The 22,230-nt window shown below is 44.1% G+C and overlaps 1 protein-coding gene across 1 annotated transcript in view; it reads right to left on the bottom strand.

The window, feature by feature from the left end:
• Positions 1-21,096, bottom strand: part of LOC138297169 (solute carrier family 22 member 7-like) — a 59,396-nt gene extending 38,300 nt beyond the window's left edge. The window contains exons 1-3 of the mRNA XM_069236662.1: positions 21,061-21,096; positions 11,494-11,603; positions 11,172-11,386 (exon numbers count right to left, since the gene is read on the bottom strand). Of these exons, the coding sequence (XP_069092763.1) occupies positions 11,172-11,386; positions 11,494-11,603; positions 21,061-21,096 (361 nt within the window). The remainder of the gene's footprint in view (positions 1-11,171; positions 11,387-11,493; positions 11,604-21,060) is intronic.
• Positions 21,097-22,230: the final 1,134 nt, after the last annotated feature.

Genomic DNA, 22,230 nt, shown 5'->3' with positions numbered 1-22,230 from the left:
TGGATCATTTCAAACTACAGTGGCCATTTCATCTGGGATGTCTCAGCCTATGTTTTCAAAGGTGTTGTCCAGAGTGTTGTCTGCCCTGATGAAATACATGCGGAGCTACATCATTTTCCCTGAGGTGGGTGACTTGCCTACAGTGAAGGGTGATTTCTATGTCCTTGGACACATTCCCAATATCATTGGTGCCATTGATGGCACCCTTGTGGCTTTGGTTCCCCCAAAAGACAATGAACAGGTGAACAGGAACCGAAAAAATTATCATTCGATGAATGTCCAGGTGGTCTGTTTGGCTGACCAGTACATCACCCATTTAAATGGAAAGTTCCCTGGGTCAGTGCATGACGCGTACATCATGCGAAATAGCAGCATCCCTTATGTGATGGAACAGCTATAGAGACACCGTGTGTGGCTAATTGGTGACTCTGGTTACCCAAACCTGCCTTGGCTATTGACCCCAGTGAGGAATCCCAGGACCAGGGTAGAGGAACAGTACAATGAGGCCCATGGGCGTACTAGGAGGGTGATTGAGCGGACCTTCGGCCTCCTGAAGGCCAGGTTTAGGTGCCTGCATATGACTGGTGGATCCCTAATGTACTCACCAAAGAAGGTGTGTCATATCATCGTGGCCTGCTGCATGCTTCACAACCTGGCTTTGCGACGCCAGGTGCCTTTCCTGCAGGAGGATGGTCCAGATGGTGGTGTTGTGGCCACTGTGGAGCCTGCGGAGAGTGAAGAGGAGGAAGACGAAGAGGACGACACAGACAACAGGGACAGAGTGATACTGCAGTATTTCCAGTAACACACAGGTAAGAATCTACTCCTGCATTGTATTATATCTGTAACTGTGATGGCTCTCTACTGTCTGACCTTTCACCCCAATGTATGGTAACTTAGTTGTGTATTTCACTTCCTATTTCAGTGATCTGATCCCCACGGAGTGCCCTCTGGTTTTTTTCCCCATGGACTACCGCTGTGTGACACTGGTATGTTGTCATCACAATGTAAATAGAAATGTGTTGTTGGTTATATCGAATACATTTGGTTTAAATAAATAGATAGCAGAATCCAGTTGGTTTTTGTGCAATAATTGTGTTTATTGAAGTTTTAAAATAGGTGTATAGTTCAAAAAGGGTGATGGGTGATGATGGAGGCATGTCCATGGCAGAGTCCAGACTGTCGTTCCTACAGGTCCATTGTCCATATGCCTGTGGAAGGTGGAGCTGGGGCAGTTCAAGGTTGGACAGGGTGAACAAGTGGGACAGTGGGATGACATCCGGGGGGATCCGTGCATGGCGGGGGTCTTGACATCCTACTCTGTCTTCTTCCTAGATCTCAGGCCTTTCTTGCGGGGTGGTTCTTGTTCTGCAGGGGGTGGGGTCCTGGTCTGCCGTTGCTGTTGTGTCGGGGCATCCTGACCACTAGCGCTGGCGGAGGTGGTGGGCTGTTCTTCCTCCATGCTAGTGGCAGGGGTCCTTTGGGGGGCCACATGGTCCCGTAAAGTGGTGACAATCTGGTTGAGTGCCACCACCATTGTACCCATTGCGGAACTGATGCTGCGCAGTTCTTCCCGGAACCCCATATTCTGTTGCTCATGCAGAAGCAGGATCTCCTGCAACCTGGCCAGGACCGTCGCCATCGTCTCTTGCGAGTGGTGGTACGCTCCCATGATAGTGGTGAGGGCCTCTTGGACAGTGGGTTCCCTAGGCCTGTCCTCCCTCTGTCGCACAGCAGCCCTCCCAGTTCCCCTTTGTTCCTGGGCCTCTGTCCCCTGGACGGTGTGCCCACTACCACTGCCCCCAGGTCCCTGTTGTTGTTGGGGTGGTGGGTTACCCTGGGTGCCCTGTACTGGTAGACACACCGCTGCTTGACCTGTCCTGGAGACAGAGGCATGGGCCCGCTGGGTGGGTGCTGTGCTGGTTTTTCCTGAGGGGGGTAGGTCTGCTGTGGCCTGTGGCTGACTGAGGGTAACCGACTGTCCAGAGGTCCCCGATGGTCCGGGCTGGTCATCAGGTTCTAGGTCGACAGAGCTGCTGTCATCACTGGGGGCCTGTTCTGGGGGTGGGATGGACAAATCTGGACCCTCCTGGCCGGTGTGTTAGCGTTCGGGCCCTGCAGGGGTAAAAGAGTATGGTTATTGCTTTTGTGTGTGCCATGGCATGCAATTTGTGGGTGCCCTTGTCCCCCAGTGCTGGCAGTCCCTTGTGGGAGGAGTTGTGAGGGTGGTTTGGGGGGGGGGGATGGGTATGTGCAGTGGTCATGCTTAGGTGATGGGTGTCCATGGTTTGTGTTTGCATTCAGGGGTTGGTGTTGGGTTGGGTGGGTTGTGCTGGTGAGACATTAACAGGGAGGATGTGTGCTGGGGGGTTGGGGGTGAGGGTGGGGGTGTGTTGGGGGGGTGAAGTAGTTGAGATTAGACTTACCACAGTCCATTCCTCCGCCTACTCCAGCGAGGCCCTCAGGATGCAGGATGTTAAAGACCTCTTGCTCCCATGCTGTGAATTCGGGTGGAGTGGGTGGGGGTCCGCTGCCAGTCTTCTGCACAGCGATGTTGTGTCTTGACACCATCAACCGCACCTTCCCCCGTAGGTCGTTCCAGCGCTTTCGGATGTCTTCCCGATTTCTGGGATGCTGTCCCACAGCGTTGACCCTGTCGACGATCCTTTGCCATAGCTCCGCCTTCCTGGCTATTGTGGTGTGCTGCACCTGTGTGCCGAAGAGCTGGGGCTCTACCCTAATTATTTCCTCCACCATGACCCTGAGTTCTTGGTCCGAGAACCTGGGGTGTCTTTGGGGTGCCATGGGGTGGTGTGGATGAGGTGTGGGGTGGTGTTTGTGGTGATGAGTGTGGTGGTGTGTGGTGTTTTGTGTGTAGATGTGGTGTGGGTGATGAGGTTGGGTTCCTGTGTGTGTTGTGGTTTGCGTTCCCTGTGCTCTCTCTCTGTGTATTGCGCCTTGTCTCTGAATTTCAATTTGTGGGGGTTTGTGGGTGATGTGGGTGTGTGTTTTATATAGTGATGGGTGTGTGGGTGTGTTGTTTGTATGTGTATCAGGTGTGTGTATTTCACATTGTCCAATGTGGCTGTGTTTTGTAAAGGTGTGTGTGTTTTGAGCGCGGCGGTGTGTACCGCCAATGGAATACCGCGGTTGTAAGACCGCCGCGTGGATTCGTGGGTCGTAATGGCATGGGCGTGTTTGTGTTGGCGTGACGGTGGAGGTTTGGTCATCTCCAGTTTATCGCTGACCGCTGATGTGGCAGGCTTCAGTGGAAGTCGGGTTTTTGGCGGTTTGGCAGTTGTGGGTCAGAATGACCGTGGCGGTTTACCGCGGCCGCGGCGGTGTAATGGCGGTCTTCTGACCGGCGGTAAGCGCCTTTTACCGCCAGGGTCAGAATGACCCCCACAGTGTTGCATTGCCTGGCCTGCGCTGTGAGATGGTTACCTTCTTTGTGATTCCCACCAACTTGTCACTTTTTGGAGGAGAACAGGACAAAACATGGATACTGCCACAACTCTTCGGCCCTCGTGTGCAATAGGAGAACCTGGGGGCCATGGAACATTTTTGGACTCTGGTGGAGTTCAGAGGGCCCCCCTTTCCAAAGCACGCTCCAAAAGCTTATACTCTGTATAGGCGCACAAGGGCAGAGGTGAAGGTGAGCAGGGGTGCCGCAAAAACTACACGAGGACCATTGATCCAGTGGCACCCCACCATGGAAGCAGTTAAGGCTAAGAAGGACCGCTCCCTCAAAGACATGCTCACAAGATCAACAGGGCTAAATGGGGAGATTGGAGCACCCCTGCACAACACGGGCATTCCTCTCAAGGCCGAAAGACTTAACAGGTCCGGTTACCAGATCATTTCTAGAGGCCTTTTTTTCCTCCCTTAAAGAGGACTTGCAGGCGAGATCTATCAGCAGACCTACAGGAGGTTCGCTACAACCTGGAGGACCTAGGTGACAGAGGCTCTGCAGTAGAAGATCGTGAAACCAGGAGAGATGAAAAGGTCAAATGGATGCACCAGGAAATTGCACGCCTGCATGACCAACACATTGAGCGCAGAGGACCTGGAGAACAGTTCCCGGAAGGAACAATATACATATTCAAGGAGCCCGACAAAAGTAAAAAACCAAGACCTTGATTGATATGTGAAGGCTCTCTTTCAACACATCCTGGATGCAACCAATGACATGGAGCTCAAATTGGATCATGTCCTCCTGGTGGGACCTCCTAGACCCGGCAGGGCACCCCTAGGAGACATATTAATGTATTCATGACTTCCAGCTGAAGGAGGATATTCTCCACAAAGCCCTGGAGAAACACCTGATACAATTCTGTGATCATACCCCAGACCTCGTTTAAGACTTGCCCGCAGTAACACTTCGAAGGTACCAAGAGCCCAGATTACGCTGCTATGGCCAAAGAAAGGCAATCATTGCTTCAAGCACTTTCAGAGCACGTGGAAGGAGTTGAGGGGCGCTGAAGACAAAGAACCACCACAGGCTTAACCGGTATGTCCAGACGAGAAGATGCCCCAATGGTGGGACCAGGGAGTTCGATGTTCTGCTCAGCAGCACACCTAGGAGAACTGCACTCACATTCCTGTCCCATTGGCCCATGGCCCACCCGACTTGGTTGAATGCCACTGAAGATGGACTCATTCTTAAAGTGTTGAAAGTTAATGGTTCTTGGTATTACTTATATTTTTGGGGTTACCCTTCCTTCCTCATGTCTAGGTACACTGTCCCATGCATAGGCCAACTACTCTGGTGGCCCCTGCACACTTCCTTCCACTGTCAGCCCACACATTCGGGTACTTGGAGCCTCTACAGTCCTGCTTACCTGCAGTTAGATGACTGTGGAGATCAAAGTGCTGAGCCTTGATATCAGGTGCCTCAACAATCCCAGCAAGAGGAGATCGATCTTGTTCCTCCTTGAACGCTCTGGGAGCGACATCTACTTGCTTTAAGAGACCCACCTCCTACCTAAAGACACACAACACATGCACACAAGATGGTTTCCACATCAACTGTGGCCCACAAATGCCATGAAAAAGGAAGGGGTGGTCATTCTATTCACCTCTTTGCTTCAGGGCGACATAATTTTGAAAGTGACGGAAATAAGGGGATCGATTCCTTGCCCATGGGATAGGAGTGAAAAGACTACAGCTCACATCAGCTATCATCTACACCCCCAATGAATGACAGGAACCATTTATTATGTGCACCCTTTAACCCCTATTACAAACCCCAGACACAGCCATACTGATTGAGTCGACCGAAATCTAGGCATGGATAACGACCTAGATCTATCGACCCAACAATGTGGCCAGACTGGAGATATATCCCTTCAGGGTCATAGCTTGCTGGCGGACTGATGACTGACTGATGTTTGGAGGACACAACACCCCACCACCAGGAACTATACATACTACTCCGCAGCACATAAAACATATGCTCAGACTACTTTCTGGCCACCCCGGCCATCACGACTTTGATCCAGGCCACAGATATAGCTCTGAATCTCACTCTGGTACCACACCCCCTTGATCCTCACTCTGCATTTTGACTATGCCCTCCCAACTACACCACAATGGCGCCTTAGAGACTCCCTACTACAACCACCTACAAACATTGCAGCAATAAGACAGACCAACAATGACAACCAGACCAGTCTTTTCTCCCTCTGGGAAGCCCTGAAGTTAGTTCTGTGAGACAAATTCATAGTAATCTCAGCCTCCGAAAATTGCCTCAGCAAAGAAAATCAGCAGACCATAGAACAGAAAGTCTTGGAACTCTAGGAGATACATAAACGCACTGGGTTACCCCACATTTGAAGAGAGCTTGAGCGCACACGCATGCAACTTAAGCACCTAGACCTAAACAGGGCAGAATTTGCGTTACTCCGACTAAAGCACAAGTTTTACTTAGGGGGCAACATATGCGGGAACCTGCTCGTGCACTGTTTGCAGGCCAAAAGACAGTCTGGAAATGTCCAAGTCATTAAACAGACTCCAACTTTGGAAGTGTACTCGGATACACAGATAGCTAAGGCCTTCAAGACCGTCAACAAAATCCTGTATGCTGAAGAACAGGGAACAGAAGTGGACCCTCGCCATACCTCACACCCCACTCAGTGACATACTTCCCATCACACACAGCAGAAACAGTCAACCATCCCATACAGATCGAGGAGGCAATATCTGCCAGTTCAAACCTATGAAGTCCCCGGGCCCAGACTGTTTCTCCCCATTATTCTACAAAACATTTTGCCACAACTTGGCCCCTATACTGACAAGGCTATTTAACTCCTTTGCTTCCTTGGGTACTCTTACCAAATTTATGCTAGGGGCATCCATAGTGGTGATGTACAAGTCAGACAAATATCCCATCCGGTGTGGGTCCTACTGACCCATATCTCTCCTCAACATCAACAGTGAACTGTTCACTGGCATGCTGGCACATCGTCTTATTCCAATCATGCCAGGTCTGGTTTTCCTGGACCAGGATGGTTTTGTTCCAGGTGCTAGGGGGGTGACAACATCAGACGTCTTTACCACCTGATGATTTAAATCTCACGCTCAAAGACAGAGAGTCTCCTATTCTCCATTGATGCAGAAAAAGCATTCAAGAGCACTGGCCCTATTTATTTAAAACACTAGAACATTTTGGCTTTGGGGACCGATTACTCTGCTGGATTGAATACATACCACTAACCGCACCTAGATGCGCGATTCACTCCCTACAACTTGCCATCAATTGATTCAACTGGGGGAAAGAAACCACGCTTGCAGCAAAAACTTCTCTATCAATCAACTTGGGAGTGGGGCCTTGCTGTGCTTCCCTCCTGCTATATTTCCATATTTCCAGGCCTCACATCTAAGATACATGATGTAATGTAGGAGACCACTTAGAGAGAAACGCTGGTTCTTTATGGACCAGGCAGTAGTGGGCTCCCATATATGGAATGAACCATGACTCCTCCAGAAGCACCAAGCCCGGGGTATCTATTCCTCACCGGTCACACGAGCGGTCTTCACGTATGGGGTGCAATTGCAATGAGAAGGGGGTTAACATCCTTACCTTCCCCAATGACCCCCAATCTTACACAACCTATACTTTACGCCTGGGCTGCAGCCTGAGTGATTCCAGCGCTGGTAGGTAGGGGGCTGTAAAAGGATGGGGGCCCTGTTTGACCCACAGGGGATCATTCATGTCAAACAGCTTAAAACGGGCTATGACTTGGCGGAGGCAGACTAAGTCCAATACTTACAAGTGTGACACTGTATCTTACACCCTTCCATACGACCTCATACAGAATGGCCTTTGACACTATTCGAGCAATGGCTAGTTCTCAAACATACTGACAAGTGCTTAATCACTGTCATATGCCATTCTTAGTAAATTGGAGATCAAGGCACAGATGCACGGACAGCAGAGATGGGAAGACAAACTTGGCAGACCTTGTCTGATGCGGAGTGGGAGGACATATATTACAGAGCTAGACACACCACACATAATATTTCTAGTGGGAAGACAGCCTATACGATAATGTCCTACTGGTACCTCACCCCGACTAGAGTAGGAGTTTGGCTTCAGGGACACTCTAAAGAATGCTAGAAGGGATGTGGAGTAACGGGCACACTGACTCACCTGCTATGGCACTGACGTAAACTATCACAGTTCTGCTAACAGGTACTTGACGATATAGACAGGGCCTTTGAGACCTTGATTACCCATTTTCCAGCCTACTTTTTGCTTGGCCTCCATAATTCTTAGACGTCCCCCCTATACTCCCACAGTGGTCGACACTTGGCACTAGCATTGGGGCTTCACACCAAGTTATCCTGGCTCTATGGGGATCCAATACAGTCCCACAATACATATCCTGGTTGCACAGACTGTGGTTTATCTTGGGTATGGATAAGATTTTGCTCAGCCTGGGCCAACAGTCAGGTGAGTACGCCAATGACTGGGCCCTTTTTATATGCATCCTGTCCACTGAATTCAAAGAACTGACCTGCCCTAACTATCTGAAGCTGTTAAGGTTGAAACCACCCCCCCCCCACAGGATAGGACATTAACACAAGGAAGGGATCCCATTGACCGCCTACACATGATAAACACTCTGTTGCAGGACATGACTAACACCAGTCTATAAAATGGAATCTCTCTAACGGAAGGAAGGGGGAGAGGAGTTGTATTATTGTTCAGTAAATTATTTGGTCATGAAGACTATTGATAACGCCGGCATTTGGGTTATAGGTGCCTAGCTACGTCCATTTCTGGAGATTAGTATAATATGCTGCTGGCCCTTCAGGGTTGTAGGTGAGTGACTGTGCACTAATTCAAGCATTCGACCTTAATAAAAATAATTGATTCATAAGATGTGAAAAATCCTTGTCGAGCCATATGCTGTTAGTCATGAGGTAATTTTGTTTATTTCCACTTTGATGGGTACCAGTCCATCCCATGTAGATGTTATACTTTCATACATACTTCTAAATAGAGATTGTAGATCTTAGGTGTGTGATTGTTTAGTGTGATAGTTATGTAGAAGTTCTGAACCTCTTTTCTACAGATGCTCGACTCAAGTAGATTGCTTAAGAATGAGTTGCCATAATCCAGTATCAAATTACTGTCACAAAGAAGGAAGTACTTGGAGATGTTGAAGAAAGTGCCCAGCTCTTGACAGCTGCTCCTATAGACCCTTTATATCTGGGGGCATGGCTGTCCTCTGCACCCTCACTAGGTGTACAGTGAATCTCGAGTGCTAGCCATGTTATGAGCAGGCAGAACATTTCAATGGGGTTTTGGGTAGCATTGTGGCTACTGGGAAGGTAATCTATAAGGGTCTTCCCAGTGTTTCAAATCAACCTAGTCAAAAGAAAAAGCTCCAGAGTGGAAAGACATCTAATCAACAACATTCACCGGAGACATACAAGAAAGTCATACAATAATGACCAAGAGGGAGACAGAAATCCCACTATAGGTATATGTATCAACAGAGAGCGAAAGTGAGAGTTGTTTGACTGTGTGTGAGAATTCTTTCTACTACTGTTATGCATCTCTCACCCTACAACAACTCAGTATGGAGTCAGCTCGGGTTTGTTCCTGTACCTGTGCTTTTCAACCTTTACATAAAACATCTATTCTCAGGCCAGGCAACTTTTACACAAAGGATATCCAACTGTGGCTGAACATTTAATCTATTAATAATTTTGAACTCATGACCAAAGTTCTTAAGAACATTAAAGTCTAGACCTCACTCCATCACCTAAAGCTGAACTCATTTAAAACACAATTTTCAATCAAGGAGTCCAAAAAAACAGTTGGCTTCTGCTGGCACAAAAATCTGAATGTTTACACATTCATAGACTCAGTTGAATGTCAACACAAACTACTGTTGAGACTTAAATATGGAAACTCCCAACACACTGTGATTTGCAAACTGAATCGTGCTACCCTCAAATAGCCTGCTAGGTTGGTGTTGGGCACAAGACATTTTGAACACAGATAGCCAATTGGTCTCTCTGAAGTGGCTCCCCAAGAAAGAAAGGACTATCTTTAACCAGATGTTTGTGAAATCTGTATAATTTGCCTTCATGTAATTATACAGAATTACTGAAATGTGAAATTACATGTAATTACACAAAATTCAAATCAGTCATTCATTTTGAGCTGTATTTTAGTGTGAAATGAACCCTGACATCAAATTCTGGATCCTGTGTGTTTGCAGTAATTTTTTATCACAAATTAAAGCAAATTGCTCTATTAGCAGTAAATCTGTACCACGAATAGCACATAATTCCATAAAGTATCTTAAGGGAGTGATTTTTGGAAATTTGCCCAACAAGCATGATATGGAGTTACCAAAATTGTGTGAGTTGTGCAGTTGGAATTTAAATTTCAACTCAAAGTCAATTTAATTCAAGTCAATTTAAACTGCACTTCATCAAACATAAGGCCACCTTTTTTAGTCACCCAAACTATTTCATCTGAATAATCTTGAGAGCACAACACACCTATGGGAGCAGGCACAAACCCAGTAAAACACAATAATAAAAATATACAAAAGATTAAAAATAATCCTTTTCTGTAAGTGCAGCTGTAGAATGGAACTCTATTTCACTGGACATTAAGATAATTCATTGAATGGTACTTTTTTAAAAAAAAGCTGAAATCTCCCAGCTATAAAAGTCTTTCTTCATGTGAATATTTCAGAATGGATAACATGTCGGCTATAGTATACAACATCCGTACTGTGTTCATTCTTTACAATTGTTTTGGTTAAATGTCAAAATGTGAAGGATATCCTGTCTGCCATATTACAAGTGCTGTATGCAGAGATGGGAAAGTGGACCTCCCATGGAGCCGGAGGCAGTCAGCCAGAGAGTGGGTAAGGCCACAGTGGAGCTGTCACACGGTACTCTGAGCCAGGGCACAAAGCGGTGAGTCACTCAATACATTGAGACAGTCATAGAGCAAGTTATCATACTTATAATTCATGCTGGGAGAAGGGCAGGCTTCTCAAACGGTGGAGGTATCAAGGATATTAGCAAGGGGGCTCAATCATATTTTAGGCCATCTAGATGAATTGTTTTCCAATTAATTTCAGGAAACTGGCTCTTATTTATTTTAGAGACTTGGAGAAAATTGCCTGTTTTATTTTATTTTTCTATTGATGTGGCCTATGTTGACTTTCCAGGAGGATCTGTTTGACACCTTGGTTCATGGTTTTATCTTCAAGTTAGTGACAGCATGGTTATTTCTAACGCTATCCCTCTAACAAACAAATTGATATAAGGTTGGAGATTATGATTAGTGAAGACTCTGATGATAGAGAAGATAACTCTATAGAATTGAAAGTGAATATTTATGTTATGAGAGTTGATTTAAAAATGTTTAATTTGGTCTGAACTGAAAATTTGTTCTATTAAGTGAAACTTTGTTTTAGATACTTTACATGTATTTTGGAAAAGCTCACTGAATATACTCAGCTGTGAGTTTATTTCTAGGCCTGCTCGAGTATCATAGATACCCTTCATGTTAGAGTACTAGGCTAATAACTGTTTTTGTTCTTTATTAAAATCAATGTAATAAATAGTACAAGGAAAAATATTTTGAAGAAAAATGATATTTATACAAAAGTGTGGTCTTAAAAAAAACTTACATTCTGGAATGACTATATTAATTGCCATGCAGAAGCCGAAGATCAGCAGGCTCCATGCCAGTGCATGACGTTGGCCGCCCTTCTTCAAGGAGATATATGTTACCAGCTTAAATGGCATTTCAATGGCTCCGAAGAGGAACTGTGTCATGTACATGTCTAGCTCAAAGCCTATGATATTGAGGCTCATTCCATAGTAAGAAATAAAAGCACCAAACCTACAAAAGATGTAACAAGCAATTACTTGGAAAATGCCTGATTACTCTGCTGTATCATAAAACAAGGAATGATCACAAATTTTAGAACATAAACTTAATTTCCTTACCATACAGCTCCTATACAGATACAGACTTTCCTCAGTACTGGAGTTCGGAATAAGTCTATAAATGTGTAATTAATACCAGTGTTCTCCTCTTCTGCTAACTTATTGAGTACCTGAGAACAAAGAAGTACATTAAGAAGTCACATATTTTGTGGTATTTAGTTAAACAAAGTACATTTGTCTGCATTGCTGTGTCTGCAGCTCAGCTTTGTGATCACTGATTACACACTGATAAAGGATTTAATCTAGCTCTTGTTCATTTTCAAAGATATACAATCAAGTCATTTTATTGTAGCCCCAACACACTTGCACAGGCTCACTGCAACCTGGTGCATAATCAGGGATTTCCCATAACTGCTGTACTCATTCTAAAGCTTTCATTACTGTACTGATAACTATTTCAAATAGTTTTGTAGTTCTTACCCAGTACCCAACATGTTCTAATAAACATGCTAGTTATTGAGAAATCCTTAAATTGACTAGTGTGAAATATAGCTGTGACCTGTAGTAGCATACACTGATAGTCTAAGAAAGGAGAAAGGTACACTTCTTTCTGATAAGCTGAAGATGTTTGACTTTGAAAATGTAATGCTTTGATTGGCCCTTCCTGAATGTGGCTCAAACATCAAATATTTAATTGCTAAACTTTGGCACATTTGTAGGGAATGTTTTGCACATTAGTGCTAAGCGATATTTATTGTTTTTGCATACCTAAGTGACCAATTACAAGTCCTCCAAAAGCAGAAAAGACCCGAAGTACCTTCTCACTCGTGAAGTGACAGGGACACATTAATTCCCTGATCATGCACCATCCCCACCTGGATTGTATCCTTTGGTTTTCTATATCATACCTCTCCATTCCTAGATGGTCAAAGAGGTATTTGCTTAATTTCCCTGCTAGTGGGATTATCTCCCATTGACTTCCAGTGATCATTGTGATTGTGCATCCATTTGAGCCATCTTACTAGCTCTTACTGGTCTGGAGACATCACAGCTTAAAAGCTAAATTCCAGCTAGGGTTGGTCAAGCCCCTAAGACTTTCTATACAACAAACCAATATAATGACTGTTCAAACAACTTAATGCAACCATAGGAAGTCCCAACGGATTACAGTGGCCATAAACTTTAAGGGGCTGATTATGAGTTCGGTGGATGGTTTACACTGTCGACTGAACTTCAGACGGGGATGTTGCCGCCATACTGGCTACCTCCCCGTCGGACACATTAAGAGTTTCTCGCTAGGTCAGAGGGCAGAAACCTGAATTTCCGGCCACTACCCTAGAGGGAAACACCCTGCAGCATTGTCTCCGACTCGTAGTCAAGCCATCAGCAAAGCACCAGCACCCTCTCAATGTTCACTGTCTACAAAGCAGACAGTGAGCAATGCAATGGTGCTGACCAGAGAGGCCCCTGCACTGTCCATGCAAAGTACATGGGCATTGCAGGCCCTCCTGGGGCCCCTTGCACCCTTTCTCCGCTAGCATTTTCATGGCGGTGGTACTGACTGCCAGAGTTGTAATGTGGTGGTCCGACCGCCATCCGTGAGTCTGGCGGTCTAGTGACCGCCAGATTTGTAATAAGGCCCTTAATCAAGGAACTAGATATTAATTTAAACATGCACATACTGTGTTTGAAGAAAATAAGTAAAAAAAGGTTGAAGGGACAACAAGCAGAATTAATACCAATACCAAATAAATATGTCTTTTATAGAGGAAATGAGACAGATATATACAGAAGGCACACTAGAGGAAGAGGATGGGGACTTTCAAAAACCAGAGGAAGAGGAAAACCAGAAGTCAAAAAAGAAAAAAATCTAATCTACGCATCTAACTTAAATAAAAAATGTTCTAGACACTTAAAATGTAAATTTTCTGGTAAATTTCTCAAACTATATGGAAGTTGAAAAATTATTATTGAATAATGAACTTTTGCTTTGCCCAGAACAGCATGTTGGCTACAGAGAAACCAGAATAGGCATATATAAATATATAAGAACACTTCAGCTGGTGAAAATTAGGCCTGGCTGAAACTTGCTAAGTTTAACTCCATAGAATTCTGCTGAGTTACATAAAAACGCAATGAAATTCTGCTGAGTTCTACACGTAGGCGGAATTCAGGCATGCTGCCCTGCTCGTGCTGATTTTTAGTGCTGGGAGCTTGTTCAGGCTGCAAAATCAGCACGAATAGCACCACATGACCCTCCGGAGGGTGTTCCTTCTTTCTGCCACTCAAGTAGATGTTCTACTCAATCAGCAGCTTTCTCAACGAAAAAGGTTGGGATCTGCTGTGACTGCTGTTGTTGAGAAATCTTGCTGGAGGTGTTCTAGCCCCTGAAAATTACACTAAGGGTCACAAATTCTCACTTGCTTTGGCTAACTTAACATTGGCAAACTGCATGCAAAAAAAACATCGAACTCCACAAGCGGAGAGGATTTTTTGCCTCACCCCTGGTGAAAATGCATGCAATAGGAAAACATATAAGAATAAATCAATAACAGGAGGACAGGACATTCAACAGGCTAAATCAATCTTATAATAGAACTAATTCTTTATTTAATGAATTTATGTGAATTAATTAATGAGGAATATTCCAACCAATAACAGAAAGGTAAGGTTTGCAAGAATTATCATTAAATACCAATAATCATGGATACAAATATAGGATATTTCTCATGAATGCATGTTCCACTATATCGCCTATTTAGAAAATAATAGACACATCACAAAAAAGAAAAACAGACAGACTATCAAAGAAATATTACAAAATGATGAAAGTGTCATACAACAAGCTGATATAAGCTTAAATATTGTAAAAATAAACAAAGAATATTATGTTGGTGAAGCAATGACAAAAATGAACGATAATACTTAGTAAAAAATTAACAGAAAGCCAATTAAAGAAATAAAAGAACAATGTGATGAATGTTTGGAAACTTGGAAAGCTCAATTCTTAATAACTGATTATGAATATTAGTATATAAAAACATAATATCTATTGATACCTACCATACTCTTCCTATCAAAAATACATCTGTTTTGGACTAAACCACCTGGATGACCAATAATGTTGGCATGAAATTCACTCTTTTGAAGAACATCACAATATGTAGACTAATATTTGGCTGCAGTTCTTATATCAAAAATCCAAGAGCTCTATTGTAGGCATAAACTGGCAAAATAGTTTTTATCTGGTAACAATTGACTTAAGGCCTGATTTAGATCTTGGTGGGTGGAATACTCCACTACAAATGTTAAGGATATTCCATCTGCCTTATTATTATCTCCATAGGATATAATGAGATCATAATAAGGTGGACAGGATATCTGTCACATTTGTGACTTGGTATCCCCTTTGCCAGGAGCTAAATCAGGCCCAAAGTCTCTATCTCAACATCGATAAAGCATGATATCGGTCTAAAAGCATGCAGATATTTTTGAGACATCACAACATTGGAGAATGTCAACATTCCAAGATGTTAATACACATGGTAGATACCTGTCTTAACCACATAATTTTCCTCTTCAATCATCATGTATACAAAGATGCAGAACATCTATGGGCAATGTTTTCTCCATTTTATGCCAACCTGATAGTAGGATGGTGGGCAAAAGAAATAGCCTTAGAGGAGAAAATGAAAAGCTTCTAGAAAAGCTGATTTTATGGACAAGAGAGATTGATGATTTATTCAATAGAATAGGACAGAGAAGGATTTCCACAAAATTCTTGAGCAATAATGAATGAGGTGCAACATGTATCTATAGTATAAAAAGGAAAAAATATATTTTTTGGGCATTCCTATTTATGTGAAAAATGTAACATTGGATTGAAGACAACCATGAACAAACACAGTGAGACATGGAGAAAGCTTCCATCAAAAATCACTGATAACCAATATTCTGTACTGAGAATGGTTAAGGCTGAAGAGGAGCGGAACTCTACAAATATAATTGAAACAAAGACAATTTGTGAGGTAAAAAGGCAATATTTTTAAAAAGGATGATACAAAATGTGGCATTGAAATATTAGTAAAGAGAACAAGAGGGGAAATGCTACTCACAAAAAATAATAGAGCATTACAGCTCAAGGCAACAAAATTAGAATAACTGTAACTTATAGCAAAGAACATAATCAAGTCAGAAAAATATTCCAATAACATTGGCATCTTATCCAAAATGATCTGGACTTTGGAGACCTAATAGAAGACAAATCAGCATATTATTCATAAAAACTTGCAAACATTTTAAAGCAGCAGAATACCTGGTATTAGCTGAAGGGGTTATCATGTCTCCTAAACAAAATGTTCCCTGAATACAAGAATTTCAAACTGAACCAAGACATATAAATAATTCTGAATAAGAGGATGTTGACTAATAAAAATTATGAAAACCTCGCTCATGACATATTTTTCCTGAAGACATTTTGGTCCTGCTTACAACTTTGGCCAAGGGGATTACTCCACCCCAAATGTGATGGATATCTCGCCGGCTGTATTACAAGTTTCAATATATCTCTTGGAACTTGTAACATGGTGGAGAGGATATCCGACACATCTGGGGTAGAGTAATCCCCTCCGCCAAGTTCGTAATCAGCCCCTCTATTTGTAACATGCATACTACATTATTATTTCTTTGTTGCTTTTACTATAAAATGCAGTACTTCTTAATATACTCAGCCGTGATGAAGCAGCATATTTCGGGTCTGATTTACACAGTGAAACATACACTTTTGTTTAAATGTATGAATGTTTGCTTTTCACAAAGGTATTTTATTGCTGGTATATTTATGACTGCCATTGTGAACGGCAAACAAACATTAACCTAAACAAAGGTGTTGCAGAGCATATCTTGGCACGGCATGTAATGAATTATAATCAAAAAACATTTTTTTCATCACCCAAATGAGTCTCTGAACCTCTAAACTATTATTTACACATGATTAGGTAGAGGCTGGGAAGGGAGTCCATGGTTCCTGAGGCTTGTTTACAAATTACACATAATGGGGTTTTCTTTTAACTGATTGTGCTGCATTAAAAATAAAAAACATCTGCACTGTAGGAATATATGTTCAAAGTCACTTTAAAGATAAAATTAAAACTAACAACAACCCACTTTGGGTTCGTTGGATGTAAAACATGTAGAGGTTGCAAAGTAGTACAGAATATGAAAAAAATCTAAGATAGAAAAACAAGTGATCTACATCGTAAAGAAAATCTTAGCACACAATTTGTGTTAGACATATTATAATGCAAGTGTGGATTAAACGTGTGGGGTATACTACATGTTCTACATGTAAATGCAGTCAACAAAAACAAACCTAAATATTCAAGAGCTAAACATTACGTGAAGGAATACACAGAGGATTGTAGATCAATGAATTTCTATGGAATAGATACAGTATTCAAGAATAAACACGGTGGGATCAGAATATGAGTGTTGATAAATTTGGAATCCCAGGTACACATCAGGCTTCAAACACACATATCTTGTGGATCAAACAACTATGGGGAATTACATGTTTGCATCTAAAAAGACAGATTGAGAACTGTAGTGATATACAAAATACTGAAGACATTATTAATACTACCTAGGCATAGGCTTGACATCCTAGCTTTGGTATCTGTATACGTACACGTAAAAATGTGGATATCCAATTGACTAAACAATATGAATTTAGTGAAAAACTCTAAAATGTTTGATTTAAATGAGTACAATAGACAGATCTCTCACTCACAAATAAATAACAGCAAACCAATATAAGTTCTTTGCATGCAAATGAATGTAACAATAGAAAGTCCTAACAGTTAAATGTGGCAATATTCAGTTGATATTGGAATTAGATCTGAATTTAAGCATATACTAGATGTGCTATAAGTAAAATACAGAAATAAATGAAGAACAACAAGGGGAATAAAAGCATGAATACTTTTTCCATCTCCCAATATGCCATGCAACAGATAAGAAGGGAGTGAAGGAAGTGAAAACATTGTTAAAGGATTATCATTTATGCTGTGATTAAGACCAAGCACGCTCAAAGTGCTCTAGCATTTTCTTCTTATTTTGTCATAATGAATAATTGGACATAACCTATTTGAGTGCTGCTCACCTTTAGATTTTAAGGCAAGGATGGGGGCCAACATTATGCATACTCCTTTTTTACATCTCACACACAACAACACGGATAGAACACTGAATAGAATTATAAACCTCGCATTCTAGAACATGCAGGAATACTCAGAACCTGTGGCCATCTCCCTTCTTTTCTTGTTGCTCATGCACAAATAAGAACTATGTCTGAGTCTGTTTATGTATGCTTGACACTGTTAAGACACTGATAGACACTTTATAGTTTATGTTGCCTAATATGAGTAGTATTGTAAACAACCAGGGCTTTTAGCTGTGTCCCCCACTTGTTGCCCCATTTGTGACTACTGGATGCTGACTTTCTGACTCAGAAGGTACCCTGGGCTCTGGTAATCAGTGCTCCGATCTAAAGTATGTGCAAATTAGTCATACTCATAGTTGGCATGACAACCTCCCCGTAGATAACTAGTCTATGGTGGAACATGTGGCTTTAGATGCCCAGCAAATTTATTGACCTTAAATGTGCACTGCTGTGGTGCTTGCTGTCAATTTAAACACCAGGCATGACTTGCAAGCTATTTTTAAATTAAATTTATAGGCAAATTCGGCTTTGGAATTAAAGATACTTCCAAAGTCTCTAACTATCTTATTTTTACATATACATCACCCCTAAGGTCTCCCCTAAGTGCCCCAGGACTTGTACATTATGTTTTATATGCCCTGGTGAGGATAAAACTGCAAGTTTCATGTTTCCTGATAGTAGTACATTAGCTCCATAGGCTAACATGGGAATAGTTTATTAAAATATAACTATTGCTAGAAAAGAGCTAAAACTGTCCTTCTTGGACTCAAACTGATAGAATAGATCCAACAACTTGCTAATGTTTTTGAGACAGAACAACATTGGAGAATGTGAATATTCCAAGATGTTAATACCGATGGTAGATACCTGTCTTAACCACATAATTTTCATCTTCAATCATCAAGTATACAAAGATTTAGAACATCCATGGACATTTTGTTTTCTCCATTTTACGCCACCCTGATAGTAGGATGGTGGAAAAAGAAATAGCCTTGGAGGAGAAAATGAAACGTTTCTGGAAAAGCTAATTTTATGGACAAGATATATTAATGATTTATTCAATATTTGGAATAGAACAGAGAAGGATTTCCACAAAATGCTTGAACAATAATGAATGGGAGAGTGGCCCAGCATTTCTGATCCCTGGCTGGAAAAAAAAAGAAGAAGGATTGCCCCACTGGAACCCCTGGTCTGCACCCAAAGAGCTGCATTCATAAGCATTGCACCTGCTGTGCACTTTGGAAATAAGCCCAGAGGACTTTGCCTTGCTTCAATGGGATTATGGAAGGGCTCCCTGAAAGCAACAGGTTCAAAAGAGCTACAAGAGATCCCTGCCTAGAACTACAGGAGATGAAGGACTGCCCTGCTGGACCCTTGGACTGCACAAGAGAGGGCTGCACTGTTAAGAACTGCACCTGCTGTACACTTTGATCTTCAACCCTAAAAGGACTTTGCCTTGTTTTGAAAAAAGAAGGAGTGGAGTCCCCGTAAGTGACAGGTATAAAGGAGCTAACAAGACTCATCTGCATCAACTCCTGCAAGAAGAGCCCATCTAGACAGCGTTCACTGGACTTTTAGGGATTTGATCCGGTGCATGGTGGGAAATGTAGTACCAACATTCCAAGGACCATCTCAGAGCATCTAGACCATGGGATTGGTATTTTAGACATTTTGAATCCACAAGAGGGACTTCAAGAAGACGTTCTGGAGCTTTAAATAAGTTTGGAGTAACTTTTGTAAAAAGCCCCATAAGGCTTAACTAGGAGACATGCCAAGCTAATGCAATATCATTACAGTCATACAGTACTTACACAAATGAAAGAAAATAATCAGTGGTACAAAAATAAAGGTACTTTAGTTTGGTGACACACTTGCCAAATATACCTTAGAGACTATGGTGGTCATTCTGACCCTGGCGGTCTTTGACCGCCAGGGCGGAGGACCGCGGGAGCACCGCCGACAGGCCGGCGGTGCTCCAATGGGGATTCCGACCGCGGCGGTAAAGCCGCGGTCGGACCGGCACCACTGGCGGGGTCCCGCCAGTGTACCACGGCCCCATTGAATCCTCCGCGGCGGCGCAGCTTGCTGCACCGCCGCGGGGATTCCGACCCCCCCTACCGCCATCCAGATCCCGGCGGTCGGACCGCCGAGATCCGGATGGCGGTAGGGGGGGTCGCGGGGCCCCTGGGGGCCCCTGCAGTGCCCATGCCACTGGCATGGGCATTGCAGGGGCCCCCGTAAGAGGGCCCCTACATGTATTTCACTGTCTGCTGTGCAGACAGTGAAATACGCGACGGGTGCAACTGCACCCGTCGCACAGCTTCCACTCCGCCGGCTCGATTCCGAGCCGGCTTCATCGTGGAAGCCTCTTTCCCGCTGGGCTGGCTGGCGGTCTGAAGGCGACCGCCCGCCAGCCCAGCGGGAAAGTCAGAATTACCGCCGCGGTCTTTCGACCGCGGAACGGTAACCTGACGGCGGGACTTTGGCGGGCGGCCTCCGCCGCCCGCCAAGGTCAGAATGAGGGCCTATACTCCTTTAGGAGGTAAGTAATATACACAATGTATACACTAGTATCCAAAAACAGGTAAGTTAACAGTTAGAAAACAGTGCATATAGTGAAAATCACAATAGTTAGAAACAAACCATATACTAAAAAAATGGAATGCAAATGTCAGTTTCCCACCTGGGCAAGGGTAGTATGTAGAGGGGAGCAGGAAGTGTTAGAAAACCCCAAAGGTAAGTATTAGAACCCACCCCAAAGCCCCGGAAAGTAGGAGCAAATCTCAGGAACTTTCCTAGAACACACAAAAAAAACGAAAAAGGAGATAGTGCAAGAACCAGAAAAGTCCAGGAAGAAGAGGAGCCCCTGCTTACCCACATAAAGGTGCAAAAGTGGAACCACGGGTGGAGAACAACAGTCAGTACTGCACCCAAAAAGATGGATGCGGGTTCCTGGTTGGTGCAGATGATGTCCCATGCCGGATGGATGATTGCAGTCTGGTTTGCGCCGCTGGATCCCACAAACAAGCCTTGGTAAACACAAAGCTCGCTGTTAGAGGTAAATGGCCCTGCCCGTGCCCAGGAAGGACCAGGTTGACTCTACCCAGAAGGGAGAGACAGAGGGTGCTCTCAGCAATCCAGACGGCCCAAGGAAGACCAGACAGCATGCACAGGAGTCCCACAGCACAGGGACAAAGAAGGTGCAAATGGAGGCCCATGCAGCATGACACAATAGCATCCCATGCCGCGGGAGAGTCGCTCAGGGAGCTGCATGTTGTAGATAAAGTGCTGGGGGATGGAGATGTGCTGTGCACGAAGAACTTCGTGGAAGATTGCACACAAGCTTTGGCAACTGCAAATCAGGTGGAGCACGGGGTACTGTCATGCATGGGGAGGTAAGCCCTTACCTCCACCAAAGTTGAACAGCTGGACTTCAGGATCATCGGGACCACTCCAGTGCACCACACGTGTTGCTGGATTCACGCACTTCTTCAGGTGAGGGGACCCAAGCCACCGGTCATCACTGCAGAGGGGTGCCTGCTGAAGCAGGAAAGTGACTCCTTCACTCCACCGGAGATTCCTTCGGTTCTTCTGGTGAAGGCTGAAGACAGGCAGTCCTCAAAGCGTGCACAACCTGGAAACTGTTGCAGTTGCTGGCAGGAGCTGATGTTACAATGTTGCAGAAGTCGTCTTTTCTTCTTTGTTACAGTTTTGTAGAGTTCCTGGAGCAGTCATCGGTTGATCCGTTGATAGAAGATGAAGAGGATGGAGTCTTGCAATCTGAAGAAACACCCAGAGGAGAGACCCTAAATAGCCCTGAGAGGGGGGTGGTCACCTAACCAGGTAAACACTTATCGGGAGGGGTCTCTGACGTCACCTGCTGGCACTGGCCACTCAGATGCTCCCAGAGTTCCCTGACTACCCTGAAAACAAGATGGCAGAACCCAGGGACACTCTGGAGGAGCTCTGGGCACCATACCTGGGGTGGTGATGGACAGGGAAGTGGTCACTCCCCTTTCCTTCTTCCACTTTCACGCCAGAGCAGGGACTGGGGGTCCCTGAACCTGTGTAGACTGGATTATGCAAGGAGGGCCCCATCGGTGCCCTTCAAAGCATTTCCTGATGCTCTAGGAGGCTACCACTCCCATGCCTGTAACACCTATTTTCAAAGGGAGAGGATGTAACATACCTCTCCTAAAGGAAATGCATTGTTCTGCCTTCCTGGAATTGAGCTGCTCAAGCCCCAGGAGGGCAGAAGCCTGTTTGTGAGGTGGCAGCAGCTGGGGCTGCAGTGAAAACCTCAGGGGGCTGGTGTAGCAGTACTGGGGGTCCATGGTGGAGACCACAGGGTTCATGGAATTGTAAAACTAATACTGGAATCAGTATTGGGACACAATTCCCAGTTGTTAGACACCTTGCATGGCCATATTCGGAGTTACCATTGTGATGCTGTAAATAGGTATTGACCTATGTGCAGTGCACACTTAAAATGGCACCCCCGCACTCACGAAATCCGGGAAAATGGGCTTGGACGATGTGGGGGCACTTATGCTAGTGCAGGGGTGCCCTCACACACA

The sequence above is a fragment of the Pleurodeles waltl genome, chromosome 5 (assembly GCF_031143425.1).
Source record: "Pleurodeles waltl isolate 20211129_DDA chromosome 5, aPleWal1.hap1.20221129, whole genome shotgun sequence".
Taxonomy (NCBI): Eukaryota; Metazoa; Chordata; class Amphibia; order Caudata; family Salamandridae; genus Pleurodeles; species Pleurodeles waltl.
Note: the sequence above shows the minus strand (reverse complement) of the source record. Positions and strands in the feature narration are given on the sequence as shown.